The sequence below is a fragment of the Calliphora vicina genome, chromosome 1 (assembly GCF_958450345.1).
Source record: "Calliphora vicina chromosome 1, idCalVici1.1, whole genome shotgun sequence".
Lineage (NCBI taxonomy): Eukaryota > Metazoa > Arthropoda > Insecta > Diptera > Calliphoridae > Calliphora > Calliphora vicina.
In genome coordinates this window covers 112,991,627-113,013,864 of record NC_088780.1, presented here as the reverse complement: position 1 = coordinate 113,013,864, position 22,238 = coordinate 112,991,627, and the positions used below count along the sequence as shown (strand labels likewise).

Genomic DNA, 22,238 nt, shown 5'->3' with positions numbered 1-22,238 from the left:
TAATTATTTCCTGGCAAGACAGAAATAGCTAGATCGTCTTTTAGTTTCAAAATATATATACGTTGTGGAATCTACAACCAATATTCGATGTCTGGTTGTGGCTAAAAAACTTAAATGCAATATTTTCTTTAACACAATTATTAATACAGTAAAAATGCATTTTTTTTGTAAGAACTTGTAACATATACAAAAGCTTACTTTTCAAGCTTTGTGCTTGAAAAACTTGCCCTTGTTTTAAGCAAAGTAATAAAATGCCTAACTAATAAAAAATATCTTTTATTCTTATGCAGAATGTAAAATAAGAAATTCACTACTCTCATTAAAAATTTAAAGTTTGTGTTAAAACACCACAAAAATGGTAGCTCTCGCATATCCACTCAAAGATATGAATATATAAGTAGCTTAAACATACAACTAATGGGCCTAACATTCCAATTTTTTCGATCCAATGACTTTATTTGAATGTATTTAAATCATATCGGCCACTATTTCAGCTTCGAAGAATGTTGATCATGCTATTTTTTTTTTGTTATGTGGGACAAAACGTGTAGTCATTGAATGTTAAATTGGGTCACGGGCATTCGACTCAAGAACTCATTTATTTCAGAGTTTATTCATTCACTTATTGCATAAATATTTTGACAGTTCGCATTTTTGCTATTCCGTATTTATCCGTACGTTTTCTAACATCATTTGTTAGATTTTAAATACAGACAGTCGCTTATCCAAGTAATGAGTTAAAATGATAATATTCTGCCACTTCATTGAAAAGTACTTACGAAGTAATTAAGAAGTTTTTGCTGGGTAATTTATTATATGCATTTATATCGATATGATTTCATTTTGACAAGACAAGATCATACCACTCATTGAGGTCGAAGAAAATAGATCAAGTGAAATGTGTACTAGATCCAACCAATATAACTTAGACTGGTACACGATGTCTCAGATAGATTGTTCATTATACGTAAGTTCTGTAATCAGTATTGGATGTATTTTTGTACATCCGCACCGATAAAGCCACCAACCCAAAAAGTGACTTTTTCGGGATCCATAGGACGCTGTTGGATCTCATGTGGATTGGTATCTTCCCAAATTCGACAATTTGGATTTACAACATAAAATGGACAAAGCGCACGGAACGTTGCAACGTTCTGTTCAACGCGTTGTTTGAACAGAACATCCATTTTAATAAAACAATGTTATCATTTCCACATGTTGATGAGCACTGTATCCTTGCATGGTGATTTGACAAAACAAACTAAATGACAGTTAATTCGACAAATACTTAGGTTCAACAATATGGTCACTACCAACTGTTAAAGTTCGGAAGTCCCTAATGGAAAACCTTGGCATATCTCACTAAAATACCATACTTTAATATACAGTTACTAATATATCCCTTTAGAATGCAAAAATAAAACTGTTGCCTACTTTAAGGCTACTGTTTTGCACTAAAAACATCCAATTTTTTTTTCTATTTGTATAAAAAATTTAAAAATTATTTTCGTATTGAATTTTTTCCTTGGAAAACTGATATATACAGTTTTTTTGTTGTAATTTTTTTATATTATCCTTCATATCTTTGATAAAAATCCCTTATGGCATTTTATGTTTTATAAAACATTATCGTAGCAGTTTCATTCATCTTCTTCGTGTCTTATTCCGCTTAAAAATATCAATACTACCAACTATAATATTTTGCAAAGAAATATTATACTGTCCTCTTTTCAGAACCCATGAGCTGGGGGCCAAAATCATTTCTCCCTATGCTTACATACATATATACATACATTCATACATATAATGAATACTAACAATGCCTGATGGCATTGAAACAATGAATGAAGTAGAGAACGAGAAATAGAAGAGAAGAGAAGACAACAAGAAACGAAAACTCAAATCTTGTTGAGTCAAAATGAATTGAATGTCTGAAAAGCTTTTATTATGGTTATGGTATACATTGTTGAAATTTATCTTTATTTTTTTTGTATTTTATTTTAAATTAAAAGACTTTGTTGGGTATGAACATGAATACAAACAACACATGCTGGTTAAGAATATTCTCTAAATATACATACAGTCAGCGTCTAAAGAAAGTGTACAACTTGTTTTTACATTTAAAACATTTTATTTACATATTAAAAAACAATTTTTTCTCCAGTTCTAGTATATTTAACAAAACATTTAATTGTTCTCTTGCAATATATAAACAAAAAACTAAACTATTTCAACTGCAACAAAAACAGTAACAACAAAACCAAAAATACTCCATTTTTAACGCGTCAGAAAAAAGTGTACACATTTAGAATTGCAATAAGATTTTTCTAGCTACATAAAAAAATATATTGTTATTCTTTATTTTTGCCTAGATTATAATTTTTTGTGGATCTTGCTGTTAGTCTCATGAGATTTTAAGATAGTAGCTTTTCTTGTTTGATCGCGAGAACTTTAAAACCAAAATGGGAAAACAAACTGCAATTGAAACAAGAAAGTAAGTCATAAAATTTAAAAATGAAGGCAAATCGTCACGTGAAATCTCCTCTATAATAGGAAGAAGCCATAATACTGTAAAAAAAATTATAGACAAACAAAAAAATTTAGATTTTAGAAGATCAGCAACGTGCCGGAACCCCAAAACGCCTTAACAACCTTGAAATACGATCGATTGTGAGACAGTGAAGAAAGTATTCACAGTAAGTGCAGTAAAATTATGCGAAGAATTAACAGATTCGTCTGGAGTGAGAGTTAGTAACAGTACGGTTCGCCGAGCGCTACACCCAAATGCTCTATATGGTGGAGTTCCGAGAGAATAACCCCACATTTCCAAACGAAATAAAGAGCGACTTCGAGAATTCGCAAAGAGGTATAAAAACCAAGAAAATTGTTTTGGAATAATGTACTGTTTACGGACGAAAGCAAGTTTGAGAATTTCGAAGTAAAAAAAGGAGTAAAATTTGGAGAAGCAAAAATCAAGAGTTCGACCAAAAAATGTACTATCCACCGTAAAGCATGGTGGTGGTTAGGTGATGGTGTGGGGGTGTATGGCGGCAAGTGGCATGGGAAAACTCATATTTATTGATAGTTTGATGAGCAAAACCATCATTAGAAAATTAAATCTAGACCGAATCTGGATCTTCCAACAGGACAACGATCCGAAGCACACTTCTTAACTTGTTAAAGAATGGTTGTTGACATCAAAATTGGTAGAAACAATGCCAATGAGGCTTGAAACTGTTTTAAAACCCAAAAGATGTCAAATAAAATACTAAACACGTTTGTTCTTCTAATTTCCCTAAACTGTACACTTTCTTTTGACGCGTTAAAAATGGAGTATTTTTAGTTTTGTTGTTACTGTTTTTGTTGCATTTGAACTAGTTTAGTTTTTTGTTTATATATTGCAAGAGAACAATTAAATGTTTTGTTAAATATACTAGAACTGGAGAACAAATAGTTTTTAATATGTAAATAAAATGTTTTAAATGTAAAAACAAGTTGTACACTTTCTTTAGACGCTGACTGTATGTATAGTATATTGACAATTGAGTATCACCCGTCTACTGCAGTGGCAAAGTTTTCATTATAATGCTCGTATATGTTTTATTATTTTCCTATATTTGTTTTTAAAAAAACTGGCAAATACATATAAAATAAAGGATAACAAATTTATATTTATTGGCAAAACAAATGAAAATGTTTTTTTTTTTTTTTCGTATTATTCGATTCTTGTGTTTTCCTTTTTACTTCAATAAGATGTGCCAGACCAATTTGTCAGTTGTTTTTCCTTTTATTTCTATTGTCTTTGGGTTTGTTCTTGAGTTTTGTAAGAATTTCATATCCATATAAATTCTCACAATAAATACACATAATTCTTAAATACATATATGTACTTTAGCCATCAAGTGATAAATATTTGTTTAGTTAAGCAATTTTTTTATTTGTGAATTCTATTGCATAATTTTATTCAAATTGAAAATGCTTAACATTTTATTTGTATAAAATTTGGCATTTTGACACTTTGATATGAATAAACTTAAATTTAAAAAAACTGTTAATTATTTATTCTTGAATTAGACGTATGAGTAATGGATGGGATTTAAAAATAAACTCATATTTATATGAATCAAAATGTATAAAAAGGGTTGTGCATTCCGTTAAAAATCTTGACGTTATTCATATTTAGTTCAATGTCAATAGGAAAATCTCAGAAATGCCATTGATTTAATTAGAGCCTTCATTTGGATCAATTTTGAATACTAAGAAATATTAATCCTTTACTGAATTTAAATAATTTCTCTTTACAATTTCAGGGACGTCGCAAAGTTTAGTACATATACATATGTTTACTTTAAAGCAATTGTCAAAATCATTATTTATTTTTAGTGCAATACAAAATTTCAATTATGTAATGGCAAATTGCAGGTTGTTGGTATAATGGAGGATTTAAATTTTTTAAATATTATTATGAATGAAAAAATCATCTATCATTTACTTATATCGAATAAATTGCGGAAGTTGTGGTACTTTCTTTTTGTAGGGATTGTACATCCATTGATTATGCGCTAAATTTAAACTTAAAAATGGTAACACAACTTTGACATTCAATTCAGGTAAGATATATCACTAGAATAGGTCATCCCTTCAACAAAAAATTATTAAAATGTTAGTTATTTCAAATGAAAATTTTTAAAATAATAATCAAAGTTTATTAATTTATACGTTATTTAAAAAACCTAATGATTTTCTTTTAATAAACTTAAAAGCGATTAAGAAATTACTGTGTTAGGAGTAGTAAAATTTTTTTCAACAACCTTCAGATTTGTGGGTATTTTAAAAATGGCATGATGAAATACATAACTTGAATTACAACGTATACTTATTGACTAGGAAATTTTAAATTTATATATAAATTTGTAGCAATTTTCATTTGTGTTTAATTTTTTTTCGAAACAATTTTATGTTCCATGCAATGTTTGTGTGCAAATGAACTCCTTTTAGCATAAACATTGTATATGTGGTTTAAAACATGACTATATAAGGGTATTTAAATAATAGCAACCACAGATGTAGATACTTTTTCATGTCACCACCAATCCATACTCATTGGCTGCTTTTAGAAGAATACCAATGAAAGAGTTGTAGTTGTTGTTGCTGCTATACTTCCCAGCAGTTCTAGGAGACAGTCCCGAACTAGTGATTTCAATAGCTACGCGACTAGTTATTTTAACACGTGCATGTCCTAAGCTGGGGGTCAATTGACACTTCTTGATTACAATGGGACTGTCTAATAGCTGGTCCAATGTAGTCAACACATTGGATTCACATACTGGTTACAAAGCGTCAGTTACCGTACTAGCTTTGTAACTGGTTACTTAATCAGCTACGTGACTGGTTATTTTAACACGTGCATGTCCTAAGTTGACCTTTTTTAATTACAATGAGACTGTCTGATAGCTGATCGAAAGTAGTCAACACTTCTGGTGGGTAAAATAAAGTGCAGTACAAAAAACAAATTTGAAGTGACTTCACCATAGGTTTCTAAGAGAAACTAAAGTGTACTTATATATCAACACAATTTGCTTAAAACCAATTTGTACGAATTACTCACAAAATGTTTAAAGTGACCACACTCTAGATTACTAAGAGACACTTAAGTGGCAATTGTATTCACGCTAGATTACCTGGGATGTATAAAGTAACCAATTGCCTTCTCTCTGCACTACAAAGAGCACATACGTGTCAAATGACTAAAATATATAAAATGGAGTTAGCCAAGTGATAAGACATTTGTAACAATTACTGTCTTTAAGGGATACATTGACTAACTGCTGGGTTGTTTAAAACTCTTCATCTTAAGGTACATGGCAAATATTTACTCAAAAGAGCGTAACCACTTTTTTTATCACAAATTTGATTGACGTAGTTTACTCTTACAAGTGTTTTGTAAGATAAAATAAAACTCAATATTTGTTTTGAATTGTGCCAAGTAAAAGGAGTTTTTTGAAATAATTAAAAGAATTAAAATATATTTTTTTAGCGGTTACGTCTTTTTCGTCATTAGAGTGAATCTATGTAGATGAGTTTTATATTATGTGTGTTTTAGCCTCAGATACAAAATGTTTATCCACGCGTGTTTACTACGCTGGTGTGATATTGCGTTTGTGCGTGCATGTGTGTGTTAAAACATTTGTGACAAGTTCATTTTGTGTCAAGCGGAATGTCAATGTAAATACTGCTGTGAAATTTATATCACAGCTTCACAATGTTTAGCCCGGCCATATACAATCAAAGTAACATTCATGCAATTATGTGTACAAGTTTATACCACATTGTATTGCAAACGGCTGGTTGCAATTTCAAAAACCTTTCTTTTATGTGTACAGATTAATTAGGAGAACAAGTCGTTTCAGCTCAAGATACAGTTGCGAGCAAAAATATATGCAACGCTATGTTATGTGATCTTCGACAGCAACAGAGTGGAAGTACTCCCACCAGCACGAAAACAAAATGACTATCATCCAATAAATTCATTGATTCAATATAATTCATAATTTGATTTTTGAGTATCGCCTCAAATACTTTTGATAAGGTATTTAAAATGCTAATTGGTCTGAAGTTTTCCAATAAATTCGACCCTTTTTTCTTCTTAACAGGTACAATACGGAAAATCTTCAAATCTCGTGGATACGTTGAGGTTATTAACGTCCAATAAACGGATATATCTTTCTCATAAATTTCATAGGAATTCTATCGGGACCTACTGCGTTAGACTTTATAAGAGAAAAATTATATTAAAGTTCCTCCCTAATTAATCGAATAAGAACAAGTTCATAAGTATTATAAAATTGTACATTATACATTTGTTTATATTTTATAATAAATTGCAGTACAATCGCATTATGCATTGATTTAGTTCAAATATTTTTGTATAATAGCTCTATACTGGCCAATCTACAAGATGAATCAACAAAATCTGAAACGTAAAAAAATATCATTAAACATCCATTAACATTGAAGCATTTCATCTTCTATAAAAAATGCAGCAAATTTCGGTCATATTTTGTATTTTGTTGCTGAAATTCATAAAAAAATAAAAAAGGTTCCAAGAAAATTTCAAACATTTTTGAATAACATAAAAATAAAAAATATAAATTGAAATAGTACATATTTTTTTTTTCAAGTATCCTTGATTTTATTTGGAAACTAAAAATATGAAAAAAAAAATATGAAACTATTAATGAAATTATTTATGAATGTTAAAAAATGAAATGATACTAACAACCATTAACACGAAGCCTGGTTATGCTTTAACTAACAGTTATACTGTCGGTTAAAATAATTTTTGTATGAAAACTGTCATAAATAACTATTAGTTCACACATAACCAGACTTCGTGTTACTGGCGGTAAGTATTTATTGTGAAATTTTTTTCTGTGAACTAAATGAATATTAAAAGTGTAATAACAAATATATTTAATTTATTTGGTATTTTTAAACAAATTTCATTTCACATTTTTGCGATTATAAAATCATAAATAAGCAACCCAAAAAAATAATCTGAGATTAAATATTTGAAAATAGGCTACAAAATGTATTTGTAATAAATACATTTTACAAATTTCCTCGAAATCCGCCAATTTCAAATCGATCCCCACCTTAACCCATAATAGGTACAACTGTCAACATTTGGGTTTTTACTGCTCATTTATCGTATATTAGAACCGATAAAAATATGTTTAATTTTTTGAAATTCAGTTTAAAAAAATTTTAAAAAATAGAATATAATTTGAAATTTGCATAAAATGTTATGATTTTTTTTTGTTATCAAACTATTTTTTTTTAATACTTTGACCCAAAACACGAAACTTCAAATAAAACGTGCAACCTCTAAATGTTGTCCGATTTTGCTAAAATTTTCAACATTTGATTTTAGATAAACAATTTCGGGAACATTGAAAATCGCCAAAAAAAAGTTTCTTAAAAAATTGGACGTTTGTGGTCTCATTACACAATAGGTGTGTTTGCGTAATTTCCAGTAAAAAATATCCAGTAACTTTATTTTAGAATTACACTCAATTTGGAAAATAACAAAAAAAGTACGTATTTATAAAAATAAGTTGTATTTTATTATAAATTAATTTAAAGCGTTTGTATTGTGTTATTTTACTTCTTTTCTTTGCAAAACATGTAAATTGTATTAATTTTCAACTTTTTAGTTTTGTTTTCATTTGTCATATTTTTTTGTGTTAATATTTTTTTGGACAAAAAATGTCAAATGTTGTCTATCTCGTTGCAAGTTTTTAAAAGTAACTTCCATTGATAATTTTGTACAAATTATCAAGTAGCGAACACAACTATTGCCAATTTGCATCTTTCGTTGCATAGTGCAGTTGTTTCTCTTCTCTAATAATATGGTGACATACTTTCCTGCCTCTCCTTTTGCTGTAGTTGTTGTTATTTACAGTAAGCAAGTAAAGTCTTGTTATGTCACCATCAATGTTCGCATCGTGTATGTATGCGTATGCGCTTTTTTCCCCATTTACAGATTTAAAATTCCTATAAATGTTTCTATCTTTTACTATGAACACAACGCGTAATCCTTCCACAGTTCCTACAGTTTTTATTCTTTTTTTGTTGCTTCAATTTTTTGTTTTCTCTTAATGTTGACATGTGTTGTTTTGTGTTTTTGTTTCCTTGTTTGGTTAAAAATTTTATATTGGAAAGTAACACCTTGCAACAGCCATTTGTACACATGGAAAAATCGGTACACACGTGAAAATAGAGAGTCTCTACTAGAGGCCATTCATAGTAACACTGCGTACTCAGTTTTTCTTGTTCGGTTCAGATATTCTTTTAACTGGACTTTAAAAATAAATAAAATATTTGATTCCAACATGGGCATTAAAAAGGAAGCTAGGAAGTTTAGCAGTCTAAAAAATATACGGACATAAAATAATTTTTAAAATTTTGTATGACAAACTAAAAAAATATTAATAAACTGAATGATTTCACCCTATAAAATTTTTTAATATTTTTTTCATCATATGTCCTTTTAAATTGTAGGTCTGCTGTATAAAAAAAAATAAAAGTATTCCCATTATTAGAATGCTAAAGTTTTTTACTTTTAATTGAAAACTGAAATTTGCAATTTTAAAGTCCATTTAAAAGTACATCTGACACGATGAAGAAAAACGAAGTACATATTTTCACAAATACATCGATTTTTCCTTGTGTATGGAAAATATATTAACCCTCTAACCGGCCAATTTTATTTTGAGGTAAAAAAATATACTGGTTATTGTTTGAATAAAAAAAAAAATACGTTGGAATAAAAAAAAACAAAAGACAAGTTCACGTTCATACTTTTCACAATAAGTAAATTATTTGTCTCTTTACACATATTTACCGTTATAACGGGAGAAATACGCAAATAAAGCAGCATTACATACATTTAATATACCCCGCCTAAAGGCAGCCTTGCCGGTTAGAGGGTTAAATTTGTTGAAGGGTATAATCGAAAAAGGTTTGACGTGGAATTTTATTGTTAAATTTTTCCAACGACATGTATTTTTTTTAACCATAAGAATACAATAACTGTTTTTTTTTGTTTTCTTTCCCCATAAATTCTTGCTACTTTACGTATGCTTTTAGTTGTAGCTTTTTTTGAGTTTAAACTACAACAACTACTACCTAGAAAAAACATCCTGTTTCCGTTTAATATCGATACTTTATTGTAATTTCAGAAACAAAACTAAAACGGAAACATACTCATACGGACCACATTCTATCTTGAATTGCTGCAGTGCATAGAATATTGTATATATTGTAATGTACTGTGGGACTGATTTCCAAAAAATTTCTTCTAAGCTACTAGTCTAACAAATTAATGTAAAAGAAAATTATATAGGATAACCTTGAAACCATCTTGTAATAGGACGAGTTAATACTCTTGTTTTACTTTATTTCAATAGCATTATCTAGTGAATTCAAGTCGAACATTACTGTGTTAATACCATAAAAAATTAAAAAAATAATTGAATTCAAACTTTAAAAAACACTGTTATCGATTCCATGATTCAAAATAAATGAATTAAAATTTCACTATCGATAATTTTCGTTTAAAATATAAGCGAATAAAGAAAAATTAGGAAACGTTAATACCTAAATGTAAAATATTTCTACTGATTAATTCATATCCAGATCATTTTAAACAGAAAATAAAGTCCAAATTTCTCAAAAAGTAATCGGTGAAATGTATAGATAAAAATTCTTAAATATTTGTTGTAATCTAGCCGTGGATTTTTTTCTAATTTTTTTTTTAACTTTTGACCCCAATTAACTTCATAATTATTGTTAAATTAACCATTATTTAAAAAAAAATATGTTTAAAGCCCTATTTAATCATTACTTTATTCGAAGGTATTTAGCCAAAGATGTGCTACTTTAGTAGAGAATTTATAATTCTTGTTATATTGTTGTGAACTGGGTAGATTTTTTTTCATTTTATTTATTATTTCGTATTTTTTACAGAAAGGTGGAAATTTATTGTTCTAATATTATTATGTTCTAATTGTGAGTGCTGATCACCTGATCATCTCAACTGAAATGTCTATATATAAGATCAATTTGGATGATTGTAAATAGTTTGAAATTTGTCTTTAAGTAATCTATCACATTTTATATACACAAATGTATTTTAACTATTTATCAATATAGACAAATCGAAAGAAATTCCATTTAGTATTACCTACTAAAACAAAAATGTTGTCGCCTCGAAAATGATTTTTTTGATATGTCGTAGTGGAACTTTTTTTCCTCATGACAAAAGCTATTGAAAAATCGATGCCACAATATCGACAAATGATTGTCCTTACAAATCGGCGCACCCTAGTGCTTATGCAAATGACTTGTTATATATCTGATAATGAATAGGTCATTATTCGACTAGCTCTAAGTAATGTACACCGTATGCAGTTGTTGTGAAAAAGTATGTTATTGATTAATTACAAATCATTACCAAGTTCTTACTAGGTACTTTGTAAAAAGCTAAAAGTCATCCAAATTAGAACACATTTAATTTTTTGAAAACTTAAATTCTCCTCTACAATGTTTATTACTTTAAGCTTAGTACTCTGTTCATATTTGCGAAAAATAATGGTTGTTTCGTGCGAAAAATTGTATATTCAACAAATGATCAGCTGTTGGTTTTAATTTCGTGCGAATGAAGTGCTGCTTATGTTATTTCGTTTGGAAAAATAAGGTTGCCAGATGTATTTCACAAAAAGAACAGAGTACTGCTTTTGCGAAATTATTTCGCAAATATTTCATTCGAAATATTTTATATGTAGTTTGACAGCATTTCGCACCAAATTTTTAACACGATACTTATTTAAGCAAATATATATATAAAAATCAGCCTCACTGTACAATGTAGGATAATTAGTATGAGTGTGTAGATTGAGTTTGTTATAAATCTAAAAAGCCGCTTTGAGTGCGATTTTATATTGTTCAGTTATTAGAAATATACAAACATACTCATACAACGACCTTTATATCCTGTTTTAAAGGGATTTTGTTTTGTTAAACTCTGTTGTTGTTACTACTTACTATATTTTTTTTTTGCGAAAATTGTTTAACATTAAATCTATAGCGATTACAACAACTTCAAGCAGCAACAATAACGGTGTAATAGCTACATACATACAATTGTTATAAATTATTTTACTATCATACAATAGCTTACATTCATACTCTCAAATGCATTTGAATTTATGATTGTAGTTACTAGTACTATATGTATGAGTACTTTGTTTTGTAGTAGTACGAGTAGTATTTTATTTATGGCACTATTTAAGCTATAATTCTACCATGGCCATTTTATGTTAACCGACATATTTGTCAGCAGTTCTGGATGACTGTCCCGAACTAGTAATTTTACTTATCGTTTGGGGTCACCACTAGTTACTCAAAATACCTACGTAACTAGCTATATTACCTGGGATATATAAAATAATCAGTTGACTTCTATCAGCACTACAAAGAGCACATACGTGTCAAATGAGCCAAATTTTGAGTCAGCCTAGTGATCAGACATTAGTGAAAATTAATGTCCATCAAGGATACATTGACTTCATGTAAAACTGCAGGGTTATTACACACATACAACAGCAGATACACCAACACAAATATCCAAAATAGGGTGGCCCTTAAACTTTTAGATTTTCAGTTCCCCAAGGATCCTAAATTATTATCTGTAATCTAAAAATCAAATGCATTTGACATTTCGAGCAACATTTTCAAAAAAATACGGTTTAACATTAACATTATTTATTTAAAAGTCTTTTCACATATTTTCTAATATTTAATTTCATATTGTTTCTTTGGGTTTTAAATTTTTTTTAATTTTTCTAAATTTTAGATGACAGAGAACAATTTTAGACCTTGGGAGTTTAATATATGGACCACCGTAATGCATAAGCTTATTTCAAATGTAAAGAGCTTATGTTAAAGTGTTTCATTATTGTACTATCACGAATTGGGGTTTTTTGTGTGTTTGTATGTTTGGTCGAATTGCATTCAATATTTAATTTAACTTCATTTAGTGAATAAATTTGTACGTATTCATTCGTGGTAAATTTTAATCGCTAAAATGGAATATTATTATTTTTTTCTTTAGAATTCTCAAATTTAAATCACTGAATTTTTTATGTAAATTTAGCAATACGTGTCTGTTTAATTAAAAAATCATTTGACACAAAAGTTCCGATTTAAATAACCAGCCATTTAAACTGAATCATTTGATTTGTCATACGTTCAATTACCACAACCGAAACTATTGGTCTGTGTAACAAAAACAGGGATATTAACATTCCTAGTAGACCATTTTAATATAAATTGAAATTTTAAGTTCTTGTAGGAATTATTAAGATGCTTAGCATTAAAACTTTTATGGATATTCATATTTATTGGTCATAAATGTCTGATTTATTAAGTTTTATATAAAAACTAGCTGACCCGACAGACGTTGTCCTTTCAAATTAAAAAAATAGCTTGTGTTCGTTTTGTGAGTTTTTATATAAAAAAATCGATTTTTGTTCAGAAATATGAGTGATCACAGATCGAACTCTTTTCTTGATTAAACGCTTATTGGTGAAGTTATTAGCGAATTTAGATATTTTGAGTTTTTATATAAAAAATCGATTTTTGTTCAGAAATATGAGTGATCACAGATCGAACTCTTTTTCTTGATTAAACGCTTATTGGCCAAGTTATTAGCGAATTTACATATTTTGAGTTTTAATATAAAAAATCGATTTTTGTTCAGAAATATGAGTGATCACAGATCCAGCTCCTTTTCTTAATTAATCGCTTATTGGCCAAGTTACTAACGAATTTAGATATTTTGAGTTTTTATATAAAAAATCGATTTTTGAACAGAAATATGAGTGATCACAGATTTCTGGATTAAACGCTTACTGTCCAAGTTATTAGCAATTTTAGATATTTTGAGGTTTTATATAAAAAATCGATTTTTGTTCAGAAATATGCGTGATCTTAGATCGAGCTCTTTTTCTTGATTAAACTCTTATTGTCCAAGTTATTAGCGAATTTAGATATTTTTAGTTTTTATATAAAAAATCGATTTTTGTTCAGAAATTTGAGTGATCACAGATCGAGCTGCTTTTCTTGATTAAACCTTTATTGGCCAAGTAATTGGCGATTTTAGATATTGGAGTTTTTATATAAAAATCGAGTTTTTGTCAGAAATATCAGTGGTCACAGATCGAGCTGCTTTTCTTGATTAAACGCTTATTGGCCAATTATTAATGATTTAAGATATTGTGCGTTTTTATATAAGTAATCGAATTTTGGTCTGAAATATGAGTGATCACAGATCGATGTATTTTGCAGATGTATTTAATAAGTGGACGTGGACAAATTTTATTTCTGTAAAAACTTTTGCGGACTATTGCGAACATTAAAAAAAATTGCCAAATCGGTCCAGGCGTCCTGCGTTTTTGGATATATCGAAAAAAAATTGCCGTGGTCAATTTTTCATTCAGTAAAAACTTAAATTGGATTACTATGAACATTTAAACAAAAAATTTGCCAAATCGGTGCCGCCGTTATCCGATTTTGGATAAATTGAAAAAAGTGGGCGTGGTCAATTTTTCATTCCGTAAAAATCCAAGTTGGACTATGGCCTGCCGTTCTCAACTGATGCAATTACATAAAAATAAATGACATTTCAAATCAAATTTGGTGCAGCTCGAATCATAATTGACCATCATTATAAGGTCCGCTTCCGAAAATCTCTTTAATTCAAATCAAATTCATCACACAAAATTTGTTTATATATTGAAATCAAGAGACTTAATTTCATAACGATCGCTCCATAATTAGTAATAGTTCCGTTATAATGCCCACTTTCGAAACTCTCTAACGAAAAAATAATATTTCTGTTTTGCTCATAATACACTCAGTGTAGGGCATGTATAAACAGCGTTGCCGCTTTGGTCCAATTGGACCAAAATTGGTAGTTTTAAGTTGGTAGTTAGGTTGGTTTGTTCCGATTTTTGTCGCATTTTGGTAGGTTTTTTGAATATGTATTTTTAAGAACAAATTAACAAAAAAACTTAACAAAACAACTATGTTAATCCAAAATAATAAAATTATTTATAAAATAGGAATAATTTTATTTTTTAGCCAAGTAAATGTGTTCGTATTTAGTAGTGTACAGTTCAAAAAATGCCAAAGGCCTTGCAATACTAAAACTTTTAACGTATTATACATTTAATTTACACATTTTAAATATTTCAAAATTATAAAACATATTATTTAAATTGTGTGTAGTCATGTTAAAAGAAGTAATAAGTAGTGAGCAAAAACATTTTTCTTTTAAAATTTCAATAATTTATTTTCGTGAGTGATTTTCAGAAGTGGGCAGCTATGACCAATTATGTACCGATCGCCATGAAACTTATTTGTGTTGAATTTTGTCGGGATACCAACACTTTTAGGAGTTTTATGCTCCTTAAAATAAGTTTTAGAAATGGGCCTAATATGTGACTTATGGTCAATTATAAAACGATTCACACACAATTTTTAGATGTGACATATTTATGGTTATAGTGTAATTAAATAATATTCATCCTCAGGGTAATGCTATAGCAGCAATAATATAATTTTAATTTAACTATTAATTTTGAAAGGAATCCAAATAGCATTTCACAAATATTTAAAATTTGGTAGGTTTAATCTGAAATTTGGTAGAAAAAATATTTTATGAGTGGCAACGCTGTGTATAAATAATATTTTTATACTTTCCTGGAACTTATAAGTATTCATAACTAAAGATAACTTTGTTCTAAATAAAATTTAATTTTGCTCAATTTAAAATTAGTTTTACTCTGCGCCAAATTCCCCGCATAAAAATTGGCATTTTTTTCTCATTTAAATATAAATGAATATAAATTATGCAATATTGTAGTCATACATATAAACTTATTTATAATTTTCATAATACTTGTACTCTCTCATAAGCGGACATCTAAGGGACAGACAAATTTGTCCGCTTATGCGCGTAGTAAATAATCCCAAAGAATTTTTATGGGACTAAAAAGTGTCCGTTTATGGGACATGTCCGCTTTAGAGAGGTGTCCGCAAAGAGAGAGTACACTGTAAACATAAGCATTTTATAAAAATGGCTTAACAACATGTAACTGTACGAATTATTTACTTAAATTCTTTATAATACAAATACGTTCATAAAAACATACAGTACATATATTTGCATTGCACTGTGGTTCCTTATTCAAATCCAGCTGGACAAAATTATTTTGTGACATTTTTATATGGATTTAGGGCCATAGCATTCTAAAATTGTGCTTTATCCTAAACTAGTTTAGAAATGTCGTAAATTTTCTACAAAATATTTTACTTTAAAATTGGAAATAAAATGAAAGGATGGGCGAGGGGGACGAAATTTTTTTATAAACATATTCCTTAACCATCATATTTTGAACATTCCTAAAAGTTTTCATTTTCACTTTCTTTGGTTTCCAAGTGAATTGTTTCGAAGTGTGGTACAATCTTGAGTCCTCCCACATATTTCCTATGTGGGAGGACATATGAGAAAGCTTTCCGCACAAAAGGTTACACATATGTGCAGTTACGACGGCAAAAATAAATTAATTAGGCTACGAAATGCTACGAGTGACTATATCTTGTTTCCAAACCTGAAGAAATGTCTAGGCGGAAAGATACTTGACTTTAACGATGAAATCATCTCACAAAAAATAACTATTTTGATGACAAATCTTAGTTTTTGAAAGGCGTAACAAAAAAGGAGACTATGTTGAAAAATATGTAAAATAATTTGTTATCTAAAAACCTATGTTTCATTTAAAAAGACACAAATTGTTATAATTCTGTCTAGTTTGCTTTGGAAATGGAACCACTGTGCACTTTGTATTTGTATTGCATGTGAAATGGAATAAAGAAAAAATTACGAAATTTTTTGGCAATAGCTATGAAATAAAAAGAACAACCAAAAAAGCATACACTCTCTACCATTTCTATGGTGGTATTTATGTAATTGTTAAATATGTTTTATTGTGAATTTTTATTTTGTTCTCGCTTTCTTTAAATTCTTACAAAATGTGTGTGCATACGAGAGTGTGTATAGATATTTTGAGCCTAAAAATGTATTTCTTGGATTTAAGCCAAATACCATGTACCAAATATTTTAGTTACGGACAAAATACACAAGCAAACACAAATTGTACAAAAAAAACTCCAAACAAAGAATGAAAAATGCTGTTATACAGAGATTTTTATTTAAATTTATGGCAGTATAAAAATCCCCAAAAAAATATTACATGATCATGCAAAATAACACCAATAAAAGTAATGAAAATTTAACCATGAAAATAATTTCTTGCACAACAAAAAAAGTTTTAAAAATCTGGACTAAATGTCTGCACACTAAAAACTGCACAAACAAAATAAATAAATAAAGATTATATTTTTTATGCGTTTCTTTAAATTTTTAGTATAAATCATATCATATTAATATTAATAACAATCATAAAAATATATAAAACTATATTAAATAAAATTTTTAAAAATACAAACAAACATAAAATCAGCTATGCAAACAACATGCAAAAATGTATTAAAACAAGGAGTTTATAAAATTAAATCAATTATTAATTATACCTAAAAATAACACATCAATCATATTTGGATATCATCATCTGAGTGGCAAAAAAAAGAAAAATAAAACGAGAAATTAATCCTTCATCATGTTGGGTTGCATCTATCAGTTATGGGATTGGTAAGTTTTCGCTGTTTTTTTTTTTTTTTTTTTTTGGAATTAAAAAATATGTGTGTGTATGTATTATAAAATATGTTTATAGCTCGCAATAATAATAAAATTTAATCTACTTTTGTAACAAGCTGGTTTTAACTGATGTTACATAAAGCACTTACATGTGTTTGTTAAAGCAGGTATGTTTCATAAGAGACACGCTTTTTAAGATTAAAAATGAAATTATGTACTTATTAATAAATAAAAATGAGATCAGAAATCTGACCCAGCTGGAAATTATGTTGTAAAGAGTGTGTTAGTGAGATAATTAAAGTCAGGCTATGATATTTTCCTTAAGATCTATTAATAATATTTAAGCCCAGTTGTTGTAATAGCCTGACAATAGCTTAAGGTATTTGTAGCTTAAGGTATTTTCGAAATAGTGCCCAAACTCATTGAATGCATACTGCTTTGTTATAAAGAGACGTTTTGATATTGCCATTTGTCCCAAGTATCCTTGATTAGGCTTTCTCTTGTAGACCTATGTTGTGCAAACAATCCACAAACTATTCAGTCTAGAGTACATATTCAAAAAAAAAACCCACTTTCTTAGAAAATCAGTGGATTTTTCAAACAGAAAAAAGTGGTTAACCGGTTTCCTGTTTCGGGTTTTTAATTCTATAAATCAGTCGTCCCGTGAGTAAGTCGAAAAGTTCTGATAAAAATATTTCCATCAAATTTTTCAGTACATCTGTTCTGCACTAACATTAGTTTTAAATCTAACAAAACAAAAATGTATATCTGTCAAAGACAAGCAGTGCCCTAAAATAGTCACTTGAAAATCGTCTTAGAATATCGATTAAATGATGTCCTTCCATCAGTCCGTCTGGTTGGCTGTCTGTCCAGCCCTAACGGTCATAAATGACCAGGATTGACCATAACTCCTATATAAGGTCACCTCCCGAAAATCACATAAACGCTTAAGTATCTAGTGTAGGGATACAAGTTGTCAATGTATGGAAAAATTTGCAACAAAACAGAAAACGCCAAATTTTTTTCTAACGCTAAACCAAATAATACATAAGACCTTTATAAAATAGTACATTGTATTAATTTAATGTGAGCAAAAAATTTATTACATCCATGCACTTTTGTATCAGTTTTGAAGGACTTTATCTACAATAGTTTAAAATAGCGAAAAAGTCCACAAACCTAATAATCGTTTTAATTGGCATATTTTTTACTTTAAAAAGTCATGCTTGAGGGTGTTAAAAATCATCATAATCATTTGGACGTGACATTTGGATTAACTTTTAAAAAATAAACTTTGACAAATTTTTAAATATATTAATAAGAATTGATGGTCATATAAAATTGCATAAAAAGTCCAAATTTGCAATTTTCTGTCATTTATAGCAAATAGAAAAATTGTTTGTTTAAAGTAGTTCTACTTTTGTTAATACATATTTTGAAAAACCTATAGCTCAAAAACCTATAGCTAAATTTTATTTGGCCAGCGTAAACATATTTATTCAAATTTTTTCCGCATACGTCCCCACCAAATTGTTAATTTGTGTAGCGTATCATAGGTTCGGTTTTGTCGGACTATACAAACTTACACATTTTTTCCCTGAGTTTTGCCATTTTGTAAAACAAAAGAAACAAACATCACATTGTTGCATCATCACAAAAGCTACTATATTGTGTGTGTTTGTGCTGCTGCGACATATATTGCAACATGTGCATATTTTATATTTTTCCCATTCACGTGTATCTAGTTTGGTGCTGACCATGCGACTTTTTGTAACAGACTAAAAAAAAACAAAAAGGGGTCGTCCCCTGTCCCTAAGACCATTCCATTGGTTCGTACATGGCTTTTGTTCGTATTTAATCAATTAAAAACAATTATGTGTGGTGAAGGATTTTACTACGTAGTCGTTCATATACGCTCAATGGTATGTTGATAGTATGTAACAGGTTAAAAGCTTTTTTGCTCTAACGTTTAGTAACGTTGGAATTGCGATAGAAAGAGATTTGAACAGCAATATGTTTTCGATAAAATGGAAACATTTGACAAATTGTGTGTATAATTAGGTTTTGTGTGCAGACAGCAGCCCATAAAATAACAGGTGACTTAGTTAAAAAATATATACATACATAGTTTTGAAAATTTTAAATTGCGAACCTTTTGGAAAATATATATTTTTTACAATTATTTCCTAGAAAAAGAGAATATTGAAATTGTTTCTAAAGAATCTCTGCTACCCATTATGTCAGCAATATATGCATTTAATTACATTATCATACTATTTAATTGGAAATGACCTATTGAAATGACTAATTAAGTTTTTTTTTTAAATATTATTTTCATTGTAATTGTAGGTTGGAGGCGCCACCGCTATTTAATGCGGGCACCATGGACGCAAAAAAGTTACAGCAATTACAACAAGCACAACATTTACAAAAGAAAATACCATTAGCGTATCAAACGAACATTGCTGACTATCGTACGGCAACACATTCACCAGTCTTCCAACAGCAACAGCATGGCAACTATCATCTGGGACATGTAGCAGCCGCCCACCATCAGCAATATCAACAAAGCCCGACAACAACGTCATCATCAGGACCACTAACACCAATCGATATACAACCACATGCCAGTAAATTACTGTTGAAGCATCAATTACAAAGTTCAGGGAGTGGTGGTAGTTCTGCCCATAGTTCTCCATACCATCAGGCCTCCACCTCATCGGGCTATCCTACAAGCAGTACGGGTGGTACTGGTGGCACAGAGCAATTGTATCAATCGCCAACAGAACGTACATATTTAGCGGCATCTGGACGTATTAATGCTGGCCATAATCAGGCTTCCAGTTTACAACTACAATATCAACAGTTGCAACAGGCTAAATTACATGCACAATTGGCAACACAAAATGAGGCAGCTCAAAATCAACAGAGGCAATTTGCTTTGAGACAAATGATAAATCCTCCTGTGCCACAGGGTCATTATCATATGAGTCAGTCATCAAGTATGATGTCTACATTAACACAACAGCAGCAACAACAACAGCCAACTCAAACACAGCAGCAGCAGCAACAACAGCAACAAAGAGCGCCTCCCTCATCATTGAATTTAACAAATCAATTTCAACCAGCTGCTGGCCCATTAAAAGTTACTCAACAAAATGCCCACAAATCAGCTCAACATTATCATCAACAACAACAACAGCAGCAACAAGAACAAATTTATGGCCAACATCAGCATCAACAATTACAGATGCAATTGCATCATCAACAACAGTTGCAACAGCATCATCATGCTCTACAACAAAGATCGAAATCTGACTTACAAACACCACAGAGTAGTGATCAAAGTCCCATTTATATACAACAAAATCATCCTGGTCATGTAGTCAATCAGGCAGTACAAACACAAATCTCGACAGTGGCAAAAACTTCCAGTAATCCTCCACAGATGACCAAAACTCCCAGTTCGGAGGAATCTTCATCGGCTTCGGCCAAAAGTCCTTCACATGCTCCATTGGATCGTAAAAAATCTGGCGCTGGTTCAATATTAAATTCACAAGCCCTTAAATCCCCCATTACCAAAAGGCCACCAAATTCTCCGGTCACAATATCGGGTTGGTTGTACAAACAAGGCTCGGACGGTCTTAAAGTGTGGCGTAAGAGATGGTTTGTATTAGCGGAATATTGTCTCTACTATTACAAGGGACCGGAAGAAGATAAAGTATTGGGTTCCATTCTATTGCCCTCCTATAAGGTGTCTGCGTGTCTGCCCGAAGATAAAATCTATCGCAAATATGCCTTTAAGTGCGAACATCAAAATATGAGAACTTATTGGCTGGCGGCTGAAAATGCCGAGTCTATGGTCCAGTGGGTGAGAGCTTTAAGTGCGGCCGCAATGATGCAGGCTCCCAGCAGTGCTGGTGAATCTTCGGAACATCCTAGTGGATCTTCTTCTCTAAATCATAGCGGCGAAAATTCAGACTCAGGCATTCATACACTTCAATCGCAACAAAGTAAAATGTCCGGTCAAGGGCAAGTAACACCAGCATCAGATAATGGTGGTGTGACAACATCCAGTAGTAGTGGAGCGGGTGGCAATGGACAACCGCTTTACGCCAACGCCCCTCCCAAACCCAGGCGTATCACAGATGGTGGCTATTCCTCACCTAGTCCCGAACATTCCATTGATAATGAAGGCATGAGACAACATCAAATGCATCATCAACAGCAGCAATCTAGTCGTAGATCAGGTATAATGTCTCCCACGCTGCAACAAATGCAACAGTATCAACAGCAACATCAGCAACAATCGAGATCCCAACATCATGCCATATATGACACCCGCACGGGTAACGTCTCCTCAGCCATGAGAATACCACAACAACAACAACAACAGTCGAACTATCCCATAGATACTTTAGAATCACAGTATCAACAACAACTAACACTCAGTCCTGACGATTATCCTCAATCACCTTCAGCCCAATACATGGACGCTCAAATGGAACAACAAATAATGCAATTGCAACAGCAACGTGTTGCAGTTGATGATATTTATGGTGAACGAGAATTATATATGCAACGTCTTATACAACAGCGCTATCCTCCCCACATGGCGGCCTATGTCTCAGCAGCCGAACGTCGTACACCCGACGCTTACGGTCGTTCGAAAAATCGCATTTTTTCGGATTATGAAGATATTTACAATTTGACTGCTGGCGCAGGAAATACATCAGCTCAGGAAGCTTTAATGCAAGAGGCAGCCAGTTATCGTCGTCCCCTATCGCCACCTAGCTATGAGGGCAATAAACATGTACCTTCTGCGATGACAGCGCGCTATACACCGAATAATTTAGAGGTTAGTGGAAATTGATTTTGTATTAGTAATTATAAA

At 30.5% G+C, this 22,238-nt stretch overlaps 1 protein-coding gene across 2 annotated transcripts in view; it reads left to right on the top strand.

The window, feature by feature from the left end:
- kmr (kramer) overlaps positions 1–22,238 on the top strand; it is a 119,636-nt gene that overhangs the window by 48,841 nt on the left and 48,557 nt on the right. Inside the window, exons 1-2 of one of the 2 annotated variants that reach the window (XM_065515538.1) lie at positions 17,272–17,338; positions 19,694–22,202. In XM_065515538.1, coding sequence (XP_065371610.1) covers positions 17,307–17,338; positions 19,694–22,202 — 2,541 coding nt within the window. In that variant the 5' untranslated portion in view covers positions 17,272–17,306. Of the gene's footprint in view, positions 1–17,271; positions 17,339–19,693; positions 22,203–22,238 lie in introns of those variants that run through there. The other variant, XM_065515539.1, reaches the window with a different exon arrangement.